The sequence below is a fragment of the Lycorma delicatula genome, chromosome 11 (genome assembly GCF_047948215.1).
Source record: "Lycorma delicatula isolate Av1 chromosome 11, ASM4794821v1, whole genome shotgun sequence".
Classification (NCBI taxonomy): Eukaryota; Metazoa; Arthropoda; class Insecta; order Hemiptera; family Fulgoridae; genus Lycorma; species Lycorma delicatula.
In genome coordinates, this window is record NC_134465.1 from 57,779,022 (window position 1) to 57,795,778 (window position 16,757).

At 31.6% G+C, this 16,757-nt stretch overlaps 1 protein-coding gene across 3 annotated transcripts in view; it reads right to left on the reverse strand.

Moving 5' to 3' along the window:
- Positions 1–16,757, reverse strand: part of LOC142332274 (dymeclin) — a 77,324-nt gene that overhangs the window by 36,817 nt on the left and 23,750 nt on the right. For all 3 annotated transcript variants that reach the window (XM_075378602.1, XM_075378603.1, XM_075378601.1), the window contains exons 4-6: positions 12,410–12,522; positions 11,191–11,281; positions 4,978–5,082 (exon numbers count right to left, since the gene is read on the reverse strand). In XM_075378602.1, coding sequence (XP_075234717.1) covers positions 4,978–5,082; positions 11,191–11,281; positions 12,410–12,522 — 309 coding nt within the window. The remainder of the gene's footprint in view (positions 1–4,977; positions 5,083–11,190; positions 11,282–12,409; positions 12,523–16,757) is intronic.

A 16,757-nucleotide genomic window follows, 5' to 3' on the forward strand; every position in this document is an offset into this window, starting at 1 on the left:
CTGAACCCCATCTCACTTTCTTCATGTTAGGAGAGTAGGCAAGTCCCCTACAATGGCTGTAGCTTAGCCACTGGAAGGTATATATTCAACTCTTGTTAATGGTGATGATCCTGGGCAATTTAAATTTAGGTAATTCTAGGCTAGCACTAAGCAAGTATAAAATTCATGGCAGTTTTAGAAAATATAGCAATTTTCCAGCTCCGTTTTTACAAAATGGCAGCTGAATGTGGAAAATGTTTTTTCTGAAATAAGTTACTGATAAGACAAGGATATTTTCAATAGAAACATCATGGGCAGATAAGCCCTGACAAGTTTTCAAAAACCTTCCCAAAGTTAAAAGTATGTTAGAAAACTGTCTAAATTCTTACTTAGCAATAAATATTTAATTTTCTAATTTTTAATTTAAAAATATTCTAAAACTAATTATTGGAAATAAATGTATGTACAGTTTAATCCTATAATACAAAATTTTAAGTGGATCACTCAACATATATTATCATAAATAATAAATCAACATGATACAATGAACAATAAAAAATAACTAGCTGCTTGCTTCGATGTTTTGTCATGACTGAATTAAAAATCAATTAGCATTAATCAGAGATGAATCATGCACCTGAAACTGCGACTTTATGATGCAATAGGCTTTTAGCTACTTGAATATGTCAGTTTTCTGATGTTTTGGCGATTTTAGTTTTTTTACTTTTGGCCAATTGTATACAAATACTCCACTGTGTAACTGTTGGAATGATCGCATTGCTGTCGCCTGCATCAATAAGGTGAAGATCGTGAGGGGGTGCTACTAATTGTTATACAATTAAAATAAAATGAATACTAGATGCTGTAAGATTTAAATAATAACTGCATGTTTATAAAATCAATAACAATTTATATTACTCTTATTAGATAATAATTAATTCTGTTTCGATTGGCTGCATGATCGTAGCTGTGTTCAACTGTAGATGAAAGAGAATAGACTTGCTGTCAACCGATTTGTTCACGTACTTTGTTCTAAGGTAACAATGCCATGTTTTCAAAATATAACTGCATGAAATGGGGACTAATTTGATTTCTGCATATCTATTAAGTGATATAATTAGTCTAAATAGTAGTATATCATTGAGTTGTGGGTTTGTAGTAATTCTTTTTTTATTTTAGTTCTCCGAGTTGATCCTCACTGTCACCGCAATAATGACCCTACCATAACAGACACAAGTACCACACCAACACTGGATCTAATAAAATCAAAGCAATGTAGCTGTTTATTAAGATGTATGCACAAAGAAACTGAATTGTATGTGATTGAGATGGACGGTGATATTGAGCAGAATGACGAAGTGGTGGAAGAGCTGTGAAGTGTGCAACAATAATGTTTACTTTCTAATTTATAACTGTTTTTGCAGGATCACATCTGAGGAAAACCGTTAAAAGAGGATGAGACTAAGATGTGATCAAGATGGTCAATTTATGCTCATCGAAAACGCATTCTATTGCAACTTGAGTGCATATTATTAAAGACAACATAGCGAGCAAGGACATCTGGCCTCATCCAGAGTCGATGAAGGGATAAATAGATTGTTGCTGTCCAAATTGATAGATCATTAAAGAGGGATAATATACAATATTTTATTCAAGCTGTCACATGAAAAGCCTCTGGTTTTTTCCTGGGTGAAAACATTTCCATGTTATCATTGCCTGGACACGATTTAATTGTTGTAATAAAATATGATATATCACATTATATATCTCAACTAAAAAATTTTAATTTCCAGTTGCTAAACAGTAGTTGGCATGAATAGCTGAAACACATTATTGTAATTTAAATATGTGAGTATAAATGGACTGTTCTACGAAATCGTAAAACATGATAAACATTTTGTTATAACCCAGAATAGTTCACATGTTAGCACCTAGTTTAAACTTGTAATGCAACGCTGCTTAACAGATACATTCCACAAGGATGTGGTGCAGTGTCAGTTGAAAGTCATAGCAAGCACAAACTAATGCATCTGTCTGAGTCATCAGATATCCATGAGTGAGCCTAGTGTCCATATTCACAAAAGGCAGATAATAACCTCCTCCTGATGGTTACTTCTATATGAGAAGCTCCACAGTGAAACAGTGTTCTTAATTGGGTGAAGTTTATTGTTCATGATAGCCTCCCATTCATTTTGCCACTCATCATGAACTACCCTCTTCAGGAAACAGACAAGATCATTTGAAGCAACGCAACTGGTAAGGGAAGCTGTAAACAAGCCTCTTTTGCTGCACTGTCTATGTGCTTATTGCCTGAAATCCTACATGGCTGAGGATCCAGCAGAAGCTCATTACTGTATTATGCCTAGTTATGTGTCAAATAACATACTGAATTTCACCAACAACAACGTATCTGGAGTATACATCACTAATTGCCTGTAAGGCACTCATGGAATCTGAGCAAACAAAAACATGTCAAAATTTTGGGCTAACTATGTGTAAGGCCTTATTAATTGCATACAGTTCTGCAAAAAAAAAAATACTGGTGATGCTGGGAAGACCAGTACATTATGTTCTGTTGCTGCATAGCACATTTTCTATATGGATTGATGATGTTTCTATATGGTTGATTCAGATATCATCAAAGGACTTTTCCAGGGAGGCCAATTGGTTGCATTCATTTTGTTATACCAATATCAACAACAAAGAAAACCAAAATTCAGAGATTTTATTATTCACTCAAAGATCAAAAGTTAGATGTAATTGGTGTCGTCAGAGTTTGGATTCGTATGATCAAAGGGTAGATTATTGTATAGAAAATGTATGTCTTGTACAAAAATATTTCACAAAAGGTAGTAATAATGGAAGGGGTTTTCACCTAAAAATTTTATAAACTGCCTTTTGATAAAGATGGCAGCAAAACTTGAGACTCTCTTTTAAGATCTATTAAGATATCTGGAACACATTTTACCTGAATTGATCAATAAACTTATGTCAGAAGTTGTGAAGGAGAACCATATTAGAGTACATGATGTACACTGATAATGATTATTAAGTCAAGTGTCTCTGAGAAACCGTTAAACATCATTTGAATATTATTAGAGATATAATCAAGCAGGAATATGAGGCTTTTTTTAATAGCTTATTAGGGAGAATGTGCAGCTAGGCATCTCAATTACAATTCTTTCATCGCTCTGCTGGATGAGGAATTCACCTCTCACATTCCAGAATGTTTGCCTGTTTGATGTGTGCGCTAATAACATTTTTACATATGCAATTGTGTGAGTGCATTTATTCAGAGATTATATTTTGATATTGATATCACATGTTCAAAAAATAAAAGCAAACTGCTATGGGGACTGCAAAACTATCGAGTCACTGATGCTGATGAATTTGAAAGTTTGTTTCTAAAAATTGCACAATCGCAAAAACTAATTCAAAGAAGCAAAAAATGCTTATCACATCTGGCTATGGAAAGAGAACAAAATCATTTTCAAATACTACAAATATGCTAAATTTTATCATTCTGTTAAGTATCATCAAGCAGTTAACACATATCCAGATGGGCCCAATTATATTCATTAATGTCTTAATTGTACAATCATTTATTTAACAAAAAGGTTAAAAGATCTACAGTGTTCCAAAAGTACATCGTATGGGATATGAAAATGGTGTTTACCAAATATGGAGATTCATTAGTATTTGTTTTGAATGATATGTATGATAAAGAACGAGCTGTTTCAAGATTATAATTATGAAAATTGGTTTAGCTATGAAGATTTGACGACATGATTTTATTTGATGAATCTAGTTTATTTCGGATTGAAAGATGATGGAAAGATATACAATATTCAGTTGAGGTCATAATTGTTTGAAAAGAAATAAAAAATAATAGAAAGTAAAAAGAGATTGAATGTTTTATAGTAGGCCTCCTGGTGAGAGATTTCACTCATTAATATAAGAATCTCAATGCACCATGATTGCTACAACATGAAGTTTTTTATTTCTATTGTGGTGGGGAAACACAACTCATCAATAATGGTGGAGAGAATAAATAAATAAAATAAAATTTTCTGAATTCTTTTTTTTGTGAGTAGATGTTTTGAAAGTTCTTTTCAGACTACAACACAGCATGCATGCATGCACACACACACACACACACACACACACACACACACACACACACACACACACACACATACACCATGCACATGTGCATATACACATGTGTGCACATTCATGCACACATACATATATGCGTGCATGCTCTTAACTTGCAGTAGTACTGGCACGCATGCAAGCACAAATGTGCCAGTCTAAAAACCACTTTACTCTTTCCCTAAAGAAGATAGATTACATCAGCCTGAGGATGATGGACTTTGCCTCATCATGCTATGCCCAACCATCATAAAGATATGGTGGTTTAAAATTTTGACTTCATATTTTGCATGACCTCAAAAATACTTTTTTTTGGTGACCTTGATTTTTTTTTGGTCATGTTACCAGCAAGTGCTGATGTGTGATCAGCACATTGAGTGACATCATCAGAGAGGGGTGACATCATGAGGTCTGATCTCTGTGATATCACAAGGTCACGATGTCATAGGTCAAGGTTGTGTTTGAACCCTCATTTCTCTTACATATTACCCTTTTCCAATTGGTTAAAAATAAATCTTTATTAGCCATTCAATGAGGCATTGGGAGACCACTAGTCCAGCCCCAAATGAATATCTATATGTATTACATGAATAAATATTTATCTGTGGTCACAATGATCTGCCCACAGTCAATCTTTAAGTACCTAAAATCCGATTTTTACAAAACTAGTTGAAAGAAATTCTTTCAGTCTTATATTAAATTCTGGGTAAATTTTAACAAAATAAAACTTGATAAAGTACCCTGTGGTAGAATGTAGGAGTACTTTACTATAGTTGAATTAATAAACATAACTTTTTTAAACTAATTAACTAAATTAATTTAAAAAAAATTGAATTACCATACCTATAAATTTGAAGATGTGAAGCATTCTGTGTCGTAAATAACTGTACCGATAATAATACCAATAAATTATTAATTGCTTCATAATGTAAAGAATATGTAGCATCTCTGAAAATAAAAATTATATTACAGGAAATAAAAAAAAAAAAAAAGAAGAATAACTTTTAATACAAAGAATAGCACTATACTATTTTCTTATTAGAATATGAATCAGAAAGAAATTATGTACTTAAAAATCTTTGACAAAAGAATAAAAATAGAGAAGGGGCCATATTGATGGCACATATTTATTATTTGAATACTGCGAGTAATAACAGTCATGCATGTTTTTCATATAGCTTAACAGGATGTGTAAGATTGGGAGTTACTAATGCGCATTTCTTTCATTGTGGCAGGGAATTATCGTGATGTGGACCGCCGTTGAAATTTCATACATTGTGGAGGCATTCTTCAGTAGTAGAAACTCCACCATTACACCATGACGGCATTTCAAACAACATTTTAAGAAATGAGTAGCACCATCCTGAAAGAACATACAGCATGCTGTTTTGTGAGACTGCATATGCGAACAAAGAACAGTTCCCTGGAAGACCTCGATCATTGCATAGTGCAAAAACATTGAACGTGTGTCCAATGCCATGGACCACAGACCAAATAAATCAACTCAGCAATTGTGTCGTCAAGTGCGTATTCCACATACCAGTGTGCAGTGAATCCTTAGAAAGTACTTACAACTAACTGTACAAGTTACAGGTGATGCATGAATTGCTTATCTAAGATAAGGTTTAACGAACCACATTCTGTGATTAGCTAATCAGCAAAGGTGGTGACTTTGTGCAATACCTTATCACATCTGACAAAGCTCATTTCCAACTCAATCGTTATGTCAATAAACAAAACTATAGATTCTGGGCTAGACAAAATCCACAACTGTTGCATGAAATTCCATTGCACAGTGCCAAGGTTACTGTATGTTGTGCAATGAGTCATGCCTGTGGATAGGTTCCTATTTTTTTGAGAACGAACATAATGATACCATCATTTTCACTGCTGATTCGGTGATATCTGTTGGCCATCCAGATCCCCCGATCTAACATCACCGGACTATTTCCTGTGGGGGTTATCTAAAGGAGAAGGTGTACACCGCAAAGCCCACTACCATCAATGAACTGAAGGACAGCATCCAAAGGGAAATAGCAGCCATCCCTGCTGAAACCATGCACCAAACTACGCTGAACATGAATTTTAGGGTCAAATAGTATTTGTACATACACAAATATTTCACTATTGCCTGGTTCGAGCGATACACATCTCTTTGCAATCAGCTGTTTGAGTTGCTGCTCAATGGTAAATTTTTCAGCATAACGATAGCGCATCACTCTGGTGTAAGAATTTCTGTTTTAGCCTCCGGAACCACCATAAGGTATTACTTCAAGGATGAATGAGAATGATATGTATGAATATAAATAATGTGTAGTCTTGTACAGTGTCAGGTCAATCATTCCTGAGATGTGTGGTTAATTGAAACCCAACCACCATAGAACACCGGTATCCATGATCAAATCCATATAAAAGTAATAACCTTTACTAGGATTTGAATCTTACAATTCTCAACTTCAAAATCAGCTGATTTGCAATGATGAGTTAACCACCAGACCAACCCAGTGGGTCTGGTGTGAGAATCTGGACCTATTCTAATATAAACATATTAGCAGGAACATTATCGTATATTGCTGGTTGTGTGTTGCCTGTTGCTTCAGTCTAAGAGCCATCTAAAAAAATAAGGTCGAATACTCTTAATACACATGTTATATAGTGCATGTTTCTAAAAAAAAAAATGAATAAAATAATTTATTCTTTACATTAACTAATTGACTCTTTCTTAAGCTACGGCACATTTCAAGTATGCAAGATATAAGCTGTACTAATCACAGTCTTGTATGATTATACAAGAAAACACATAAAAGAATATGAAACATGGCAGAATTAAATAGCTTTAATTTCAGCTGCTGAAGTGAAAATAAAAGAGCGTTAGAGATAACATGTATTCACAATAAATGAGTGACTTCTTCAAAAAATTTTACATATAAACTTGTTGGTCAGCATGCTTTGAAAACCTATAAAAAGATGGGAAGATCACTAATTAGAAATATGTGTTATGTCATAACAAAAGATCCCTTCCAATAGTTGATGATGATAATAGATTTGTAACAAGATTTTTTGAATTAATAATATCTACTGATGCAATATTTAGAAAAACTTTTTAACCCTTAGTCCTAGACTGTCACATGAACTCTGTACTGCCGCTGTTCAGTTTTACTCAAATGTCGGGTGACACCCGCATGCATATTTGAACTATAATAACTCGACTGTGGAGATAGCCCTGACTTTCATTGAAACTCCAACTTGTGCTGCTCTCTTTGCTTGTTAGCAATGAAATTATTATTTCTTAGGCTATGTGTATCCACTTCTTAACCTAAACATGTGTTCTATCTTTGTTTACATTTTCATTACAGCTTCCTGTTCGCATATTGTAAATGATGATATTAATTAATTCATTTTTTGATATTGACAGTTTTAGTAATCTTTATAGACAGATAAAAATATTCAGAATGAATTAGCAAACAGCACAGAAAAGTTAAAAGGGGAAGAAAGGAAATTGTTTTCTTCTGTAACACATGCACCAATAAACCTGCCTCCATCCTGGGCAGTGTTTTGAAAACTATTATACCCTAAAAAATACAAATAAATTAAGAACTACTTAAAATACCAGTTTTATATACAGAAATAATTTCACAAATTTGTATTAAAATAAGATTAATATTGACATATCATAATAGATGATAATGTTAGAAATTATATACGAGTAGATAAGTAGACAAGGTATAAAAAATTGGAGGGCTAAGGGTTAAGTTAATATCAGTTAAGCAAATCATACACACATCTTGAACATAAAAACTTCAAACTGAAAAAAAAACATTTTTCTTCTATAATTTCATGAAAACTTGTCTAGAGGTATTAAAAATATTTCCAAAAATTGAATATCCACACCGGATATTACACAGAAATAATTAGATTAAAATTATTTCAAAATTATGAAATATTTTTCATCAAATGTGATATGCTAAGTAGTATTTCTGAAGCTGTCAACTGCCAAAAGTTAGATTAACTCTCAAACATGCTCAAAAATAAATCATTATAAAAAGCCTTACACCTTTACAAGAATAACAACTTTTTTCCATGAAACAAAATGACGTCATTAGGAATAAGAAATATTGAAAAACAGTTGTTACATCTATTTGCAATGGGATTTAAAATAGTAGTACATTCAAGAAACAACATTATTGCCAGATGTGAAATTTAGCATTATTTTTATGGGTTTTGGATAGCACAAAGAAACATTATATTAAACTTGAAATGCTATAAACAAGTTAGAAAAAATTTAATAAATAAAAAAAAAACACTATATATTTTAGAGAGAACAATTTTGCCACATTTTATAAAAAGCCAGCAAACAATATCTATAATACAAACTATATCTTCTGGATTGACAGTGAAAAAATTGAAATACACAATCCACTAAATTAAATAAATTCATTCTCATATTATTATAATACATATTTTTTAATACATTAAGTAGCAAAGTTCATACTTTTAATCTAAGGCCAACAAAATTTAATTTTTTGTTTGTTAAATGTTAGTGAATTGCCGATTCTATTAGTATTTTTATGCTGATTTCATATACGATAATAGATTTTTCTACAGGGCTCAGTTTTTTATAATTGAAATTTCTTTTAAAACAAAAAATGCTTGGTGAATGTAAAATGTAAAATTTTTACTCACCTAAAATTTACTTCTATTGGATTCTCTGCTGAAATTTGCTATAGGTAGATCTCTCTTTACATTCAAACAATAGTCAGCTAGTATTTTTGGGTTCCATTTTTCCTGGTATCATGTTTCCATTGTGGATATCACCTGGTGAAAGTATTCTCCATGTTCATCACTGATAGCACAGAGATTGTTAGGGAAAAAATCTAAATGTGAATGCAAGATATGGATTTTGAGTGACATGCTACAACCAAGTTCTTTTAGTTTTGACGGAGTTCACTCACAAGTTCTCTGTAGTTACTGGCCTTATGGTTTCCAAGGAAGTTTTTACCACATCTTGAAATGATTTCCATGTAGCAAACTCCAAGTCATTCAAACACTCTTCAAACGCCGGATCACTCATTAATTCTCTTATTTGTGGTCCAACAAATATACCTTACTTTATTTTAGTATCGTTTATATTAGGAATTTGTTTTTTAGAAACTGAAACCCTGCACCATTATGATCCATTGCTTCAACAAATTTTTTGAATAAACATAGCTTAATATGTAGTGATGGAAGAAACTTTTTCTGGTTTTACTAATGCCTGACTAACAACATTCTTCTCTCCTACAGTCAGTACCTCTCTCTTTAGCCACTACTCTTTTATGTAATGGTTTTACTTGTCCCCACTGTCCCACTCGCACAAAAAGCACAGAACTTAGTGCATCCAAGTTGCAGTCCAAGTAAAAGTGCTATTACTTTCAGATCTGTATAAATATTTCTGATAATAAATCCTGCTCAATACAAGTTTCATATTTTCATATGACTCCTTCATGTGAACAGTGTATGCTAATGGTATTGATGGGTATTTATTTCCAATGTGAAGTAGAACAGCTTTCAAACTAAGCTCTGACAAGCCATTCGTCAGGATGGTACATATGTCTCAAAGCTTCCAGTAAAGAGTCCATATCATTACAGCAGTATACTAAGTTTTTGTACCGAGAGAGGAAATATTCAAATTCTGACAGTCTGTCATGGAAAGCACTTATTTTAGTATTCGGTAGTAAAACATGCCAACCTTTCAGTTTTGATGCCAGTATTTCTGCTTGATTCTTTGATAATTTTACATCATGAACCAGACCATTTAATTCTGACTGATTAATTATATGGAGTTCAGTTTTTTTCTAAAAAGTTTGGATCTCTTTCTTCATTACCTGATAAGTCAGCACAAGATTTTTACATTTTCATCTTCATCTAAGTTCCACGTTTCTGGTGGTACTGGAATTGGAAGCTCTTGGCTACGTGGAACCGACTGCATGGCAGAGGGAATATCAGGGTATTTAACAGCATGTCTAATTTTAGCTGTTGTCCCAGTTATCTTTATTATACAAAAATAACAGTCTGTGGTGTGATCCTTCAGTTCTCTCCAAACCACTGGAATTGCAAATGGCATGTGACAAGATCCATTTAGCCAACCATCCACTTAGTCAACAATGTTACACAAGAAGCACAGCAAATATGAGGAGCCCAAGTTTTGTTCTGATCACCTACTTTACATCCAATATACAGTTCATTTGACTTTTTTAGAAGTGGAGTAATATTTCTTTTCTGACATTTCAATGTTACCTCAGAAGAGCATTTATGATGATTAATGCAAATGCGAATCATTGTTAATACATTACAATAACTATATTGTTTAAAAAGAAACACTTTATAAACACACTAATTTAATAAACATACACTAATTTTTCCTAACATATACTCGAAAATACGAAATCTAGCTACAAAACTGAATATTGCACACACAAGAACTTGCACTTGAATGAAAATTTAAAACATTTCTCTTGGTCTGCACAATAGTTTATAAGTAAATATAATAATGAAAAATAAATAATCAGTGGATATGTTTATATTAAGATGAAAATAGGAAGAATGAGTCACATTCTTGTTCATCTTAACTACTGTGTAAATAATAAACATGATGACTAACGTTTAACAAATCAATGTAACAACAATTAAGGGACTGTAATAAATAAACAAAAGCTATTTAGTTGATAAATAATATAATAAAATACATTCACAAAATGCTATGTTTATGGAGTTCATGCATTACACTACATGAAAATAAGAATGGTAGTTACAATAAAACTAAGCACGAAAAAGAATTCCAATTTCATATTTGAAATCAGCAAGAAAAATACTATCAGAATCAGTTATTCACTCTTATTTAACAAAATCATTATTGACCAGTGTTATTATTCTTATAAGGAAAATAATCCATAAAATTAAACCTATTCAGCTGTGACGACATAAATGCATACAAAATAAGAGAATTAAAATACAAATACGTAATGTTGCATATAAATAATTAATAAAAATTATGAAATACTGATAATTTGCTCTTACTTGACAGGAACATGAACAATTAGATCGATTACAGATTCTAAAAATGGAGATAAAATTGGACCTTCAGCATCCTTTTTACCTTTATTGCCACCTACAATAAAATAAATCATTAAAAATAACTAATTATTCAAAATATAGAGTTTTATTTTTTTTTTCTACTGTTATAATATATAACAATAATATATAACAGCGGTGCAGTAAAAAAATTTTATTGCAGTCAATAAAAAAATTACCTACTCAAATTTTATATTTCACAACACTTTGAGGTCTCAGTAAAAATGTATTAAATTCTCAGTTAAAAAAAATCTGTGCATATGTGTGCATCTTGTTTGGTGTTTTTAGTAAAGAATGGTTCAACCTGCAATCATAATGTTTGGTATAACAAACTTCATTACTATAACAGCATGATATTTCGTTGGTACTAATCAAACAAAATTTTTGAAATAAATTGATTGACAGAGTAGAGAGCTACTGAGAAAATTATATCTTAAAGAAGGTTCTCAACTCAATAAAAAGGAACCTATTTTCAGTATGGTTTTTTTTCTTAGATAAAACTCAAATTTTAGTTTGTACGACAAGCAGGAAACTGGATTTACACAATTTGTACTTCAGCCATTAGGATCTGTGTAACCCAAGGAAAAAATCATCTACGCTAATGCATCCCAATAAAGAAGCTGCTATCAAAATTCCCATGGTACTTATTCAGAAGTGAAGGGATAAACAAGTGAAAGCAGATGATCAACCAATATAGGGATTGCTTGACTGGGAAGGGGAGTTTACCGTCTTTCAAAAAAAAAGATCTAAAAGGCACCTCCATGCCATTCACTAATAATACAATCTTTACCACTAGTTTATTTATCAAAAGGCACACAATTCATCATATAATGAGTGAATAACTGTGAAATATAAGAGACAAGTTTAATGAAATATCTTTCTATAAAAATTACTGTTAATAATTTCATACTCAGTTCCATAATTTCTAAATATTCTAAAAACAAATCTAATGAAAATAGATACAATAGAAAGAATAATAATTCTGTACACCTTACCCAGGACCACATTAATTTAAATATAACATTGACTTAAAATATAAAATCAAAGCTAAATAGAAAGTAAAAATAATAAAACAGTTATTAAAAGAAAATAATATAAAATAAAATATAAAAAATAAATTATCAATAACTAGAATAGCAAAAATAATAAAATTAACAAAACTTACCTAAAGATTCAATATGTGAAACAAGTTCTGGGTCTCTAATTCTCTGAACAAGAAATTTAACATAACAGCGTATAACAAATAATGCATTGTATGCATGCCAACTAAATACAGTGCTGTAAACAAAACAACGTAATGAAATAAATAATGAATAATGACAGGATTAATATACAGTTAAATATAACTGAGCCCATCTTGAACTTCTATAACTAAAAAATGTCCATAATCTGTTTGAGAAACTATTTTTACATTAATTAAATCAATTTTTAAAAAAACATTGAAAATTAAAAAATAATACTTTTTCCATTCTTCTTTGATTGTTACATTTTGGAATAGACTCCCCCTTAAAAATTAAAAAAAAAAATAAAAACTATCAATAACTTATTAACCTTTAAGAAAGGTTAACCATTTAAAAAAAAATAAAAATAACCATTGGAAAAGCATTTTTCCTCTTTTTTTGTATTTAAAAAAAAAGTTTTTTCTTTTAAAAATTCTATTAAATTGTATACTTTAAAATGTTAGGCAGGTCAACAAAAATGCTACTGTTTGAAAAAAAAATCCATTCTCAAGTAATACAAATGTTAGAAACCTGTATTTTAGTAAAAATAAGAAAAGGATTGGGGAGAAAAGACAGAAAAGATTATGATAGCATAAATTAAGATATTCTGGTTGTCAAATATGAAGCAATGATATATTAGATGTAATTTTTTATTTAAAAAAAATATCAACAGCTTAAAATTATTAAGAAAAACTTCAAATGAAACTCTTAGAACTCCCTTGACAAAATTTATTCATCCTCATGAGTCCATTGTACTGGGTGAGCAACATAAAACCGAACCCATAACGAAACTACTGCAAAATCAATAGATTACGCTGGAATGAAATTTTATGAATGATACGGATAAATTAAATAAGAAAAACATAAAATTTATTTTAAATGTTGCATTTATTTTACTTTACTCTTACAAAAGATGTTCAAAATGACCGCCTTGGGCATCGACCCACTTTTGTGCTCTACTGATCTTATTGAGAGTCGTCGACGCAAAACGTTGTTGACAGTTGCATTGATTTCTCATTGAATGTTCACCTTCAGTTCATCAATATTATTGATGCATAAACTTTCTCCTTTAAGTAGCCCCAAAGGAAAAAATCACAAGTAGACAACTCTGGGGAATGTGGAGACCACCGTTCTCTTCTGACAGCTTGTTCATTTGTGAAAGCTGCATGAACGCGATTCAGTGAAACGTTTGATGTGTGACATGTTGCTCTGTCTTGTTGGAAGAAGCTGTATTCTTTTTCATTATCAGTTAATTCTACTAAAAATTCTTTGAAAATTGTAAGGTAAATTTGTATATTGACGGTCTCTGGTCCAAAAATATTGGTCCCACTATACAATAACTGGAAATGGCACACCAAACACCATTTTCTCATCGTGAAGTGGACGCTTGAATATCTCGTGAGGATTCCTCGCCATCCAATACCTGGTGTTCTGCACATTAACATGGCCAGATAAATGAAACCATGCCTCGTTTGACATGAAATATGACACCATGTCTATCTGTCCACCAACAATGTTTTCGTGAAGGCTGCAATAATAAAGTTGTTTCGGTTTGTCTGTCTCCTTCGGTTGTTGCACAGTTGTATATGCTTTCAATTTTAATTCATGAAAAATTGTATGACAAGATGTGTATTTAACATCAGATTGTTGGAATAACTTGCGTAGTGATTTTTGCATATTTTGTTTTGCATTTGAAGCTAAATCTGTTGTACGTCATTTTTTAACTAAATCATGTATGCTACTCTTTGCTGGGCTATAGACATTCGGAAATTTTTCTACGAATACTTGATGTGATTCTTCAAACAATCCAGAACAAATATAGGCCTCAAATATGGCTATCCTCTCCTGGATTGAATAAGGCATTTTACACAAAACACAACTGCATTCACAATACTGCACTGCAACAAAATGTATACTGCACTGACACATAACCACCTGACAAATGGCAGTAACAATCAGTAGTAACATATACATGTTATGTATATTGGTAGATGTATATCTACTAGTTACACTAGTTGTCTGAATGTCTTTCATAAATAGTGCTGGGTAGTGGTTTCATTATGGGTTTGGTTTTATGCTGCTCACCTGTATATACAAGCATGTTTTTTTTTTAATAAGGTTTGTTTTGAATTTGCCACCTTTATGGGCAATGTAAACAGATGGTGCTTGCAAAGCTCAGTTATTTCAGCTGTTAGCAACAATAGTCATTTTGTTGTTAGTTGTTTAAATTCATCCATTTATGAGTGCTACTTCGAGATTCCACCAACTGTGAAGTAAAAGGATTAATCCAATTTTTGATTGGAAAAAACAATTCAGTGGCTGAAATTCATAGGCAAATTTGTGACATCGTTATGAGCTGAATATTATTAGTGATACTAAGTTAAGAAGTGTGCCATTCATTTGAAGCTGGCTGTCAGGGATAACATATGATTTAATTGAAAAAGTTGTCAAAAAATTTGAAAAAATTGACCCTTCACAGTGTTATATAACTGCTTGATGTTTCCTGATATTACATGATCTTATCTGTGAAGTTGACAAAAGAATTGGACTATAAAAAACTGTGAGGCAGATGAATGCTGAACATGTTAAATGACACACTCAAGGAAAAATGTTACAAAAATGAAAGTTATCAATTCTTTGATCACATTGTTAGTAGAAATCAAACTTGGATTTTTTTATTCGAACATAGAGACAAATCGGCAGTCAATGAAATGGCGACATTTATTAACTCCTAGACCAAAGAAGTTCAAATAAGAATGTTCGGTAAATAAGCATATGGGTAATCTTTTTTTAGGATAAAAAGGATGTCTTGCTCATCAAATTAGTGATCATGGAATTATTATGAATGTTAATACATACTGTATAACATTAAAAATATTTGAAAGTATTCATCTTCAAAAATGCTGTAGGCCTATAAACTGGTGTTTCTAGTTTAATTAGGTCTAGCCCAGCTGTGGAGTTACATCCAGCTGATGTTAAATTTTAAATTAAAAAAATGTTACCAATAATGAAGAAGAAGAAGAAGACATTAAGCATGTAAACACCAGCAAACTTTTTAAAATAGCCTAAAAGTGAAATTCAAGTTGCAAATGATATTTATCTAAGTGAACATACCATCAGTGTCTTATTAATTAATTAATTAATCTAATTAATTTTTTATTACTTTGTTACTTGTCAACTATTAATAAATATTAAATTATTTAGTTTTTATTTATTGGAAATTATTGAACAATTTATAATTAGAAAAAAACTGTCTAAATTCTGTACAGCAGAAAACCATGAAATAGTGATGGCTGCAGTGGTCATTGTAGATCATCATGTTAGTTCAAGAAGAATTTTGTGTGCTCCAGGATATCAAAAACTAGTGTTCTGAGAATATAAAAACGCCTGAAATTCCATCTATAACATATTTCACTTAATTAAGAGTAGTATTTCGTCGATGGGTGCTGGAAAAAGAACAGGTAGATCAAAATTATTTTCTGATGAATCAGGCTTTAATTATCAAGGAGCAGTAAACAGACAATATGCATTATTGGGCAGTGAGAAATCCACGGTGCTAAGGAAAGATGAACATCAACGTTCATGGACTGACAATGTTTAATGCAGAATCATAGGCTGTACATTAATCGGATTGCATTTTTTCAATGGAAATTTGAACGAAGAAAAATACGCAGATTTTCTTCTAAAAAATCAGTTACCTTTACTGATTGATGAACTACCATTGGAGAAGAGAAAAACAATGTGGTTTCATCATGATGGCTCTCCTGCACATTATTCAATTATCACCAAAGTAATTTTGGACCACAAATACAATGATCATTGGATTGGTCAAGCTGGTCCAGTTCATTTGCCTGTTCAATCCCCTGATATTATTCCAGTAGTTTTTTTTTTTATGGGGTTACCTTAAAGAAAAGGTTTATCTAGAAGTATCAACTACCCCTGAGAACATGAAAGAGCATATAACAATGTTTGTAGAGATATCAGGTGAAAAACTTTATTAAATGTTCATGAGTTGTTTTTAAAACGTATCGAAAAATGCATAGAAGTAGAAGGACACCACTTCAAATATTTGTAGCTCTAATTTTTTATGCAGAGTAAGTTTTTGTAATTATTTTAAATAAAGAGCATTAAAAAAATGTTTAAAGTATCAGTAATTCATTAAACCAAATATTTTCATACAGTTGACATAACTTAATTGACCAAAGTGTACAACACATCTAGGCTGTGTACCATATCGGTATGTACTATTTGATTAGAAAAATTCATTAAAACGTAAATGGATTTTATTTAGGT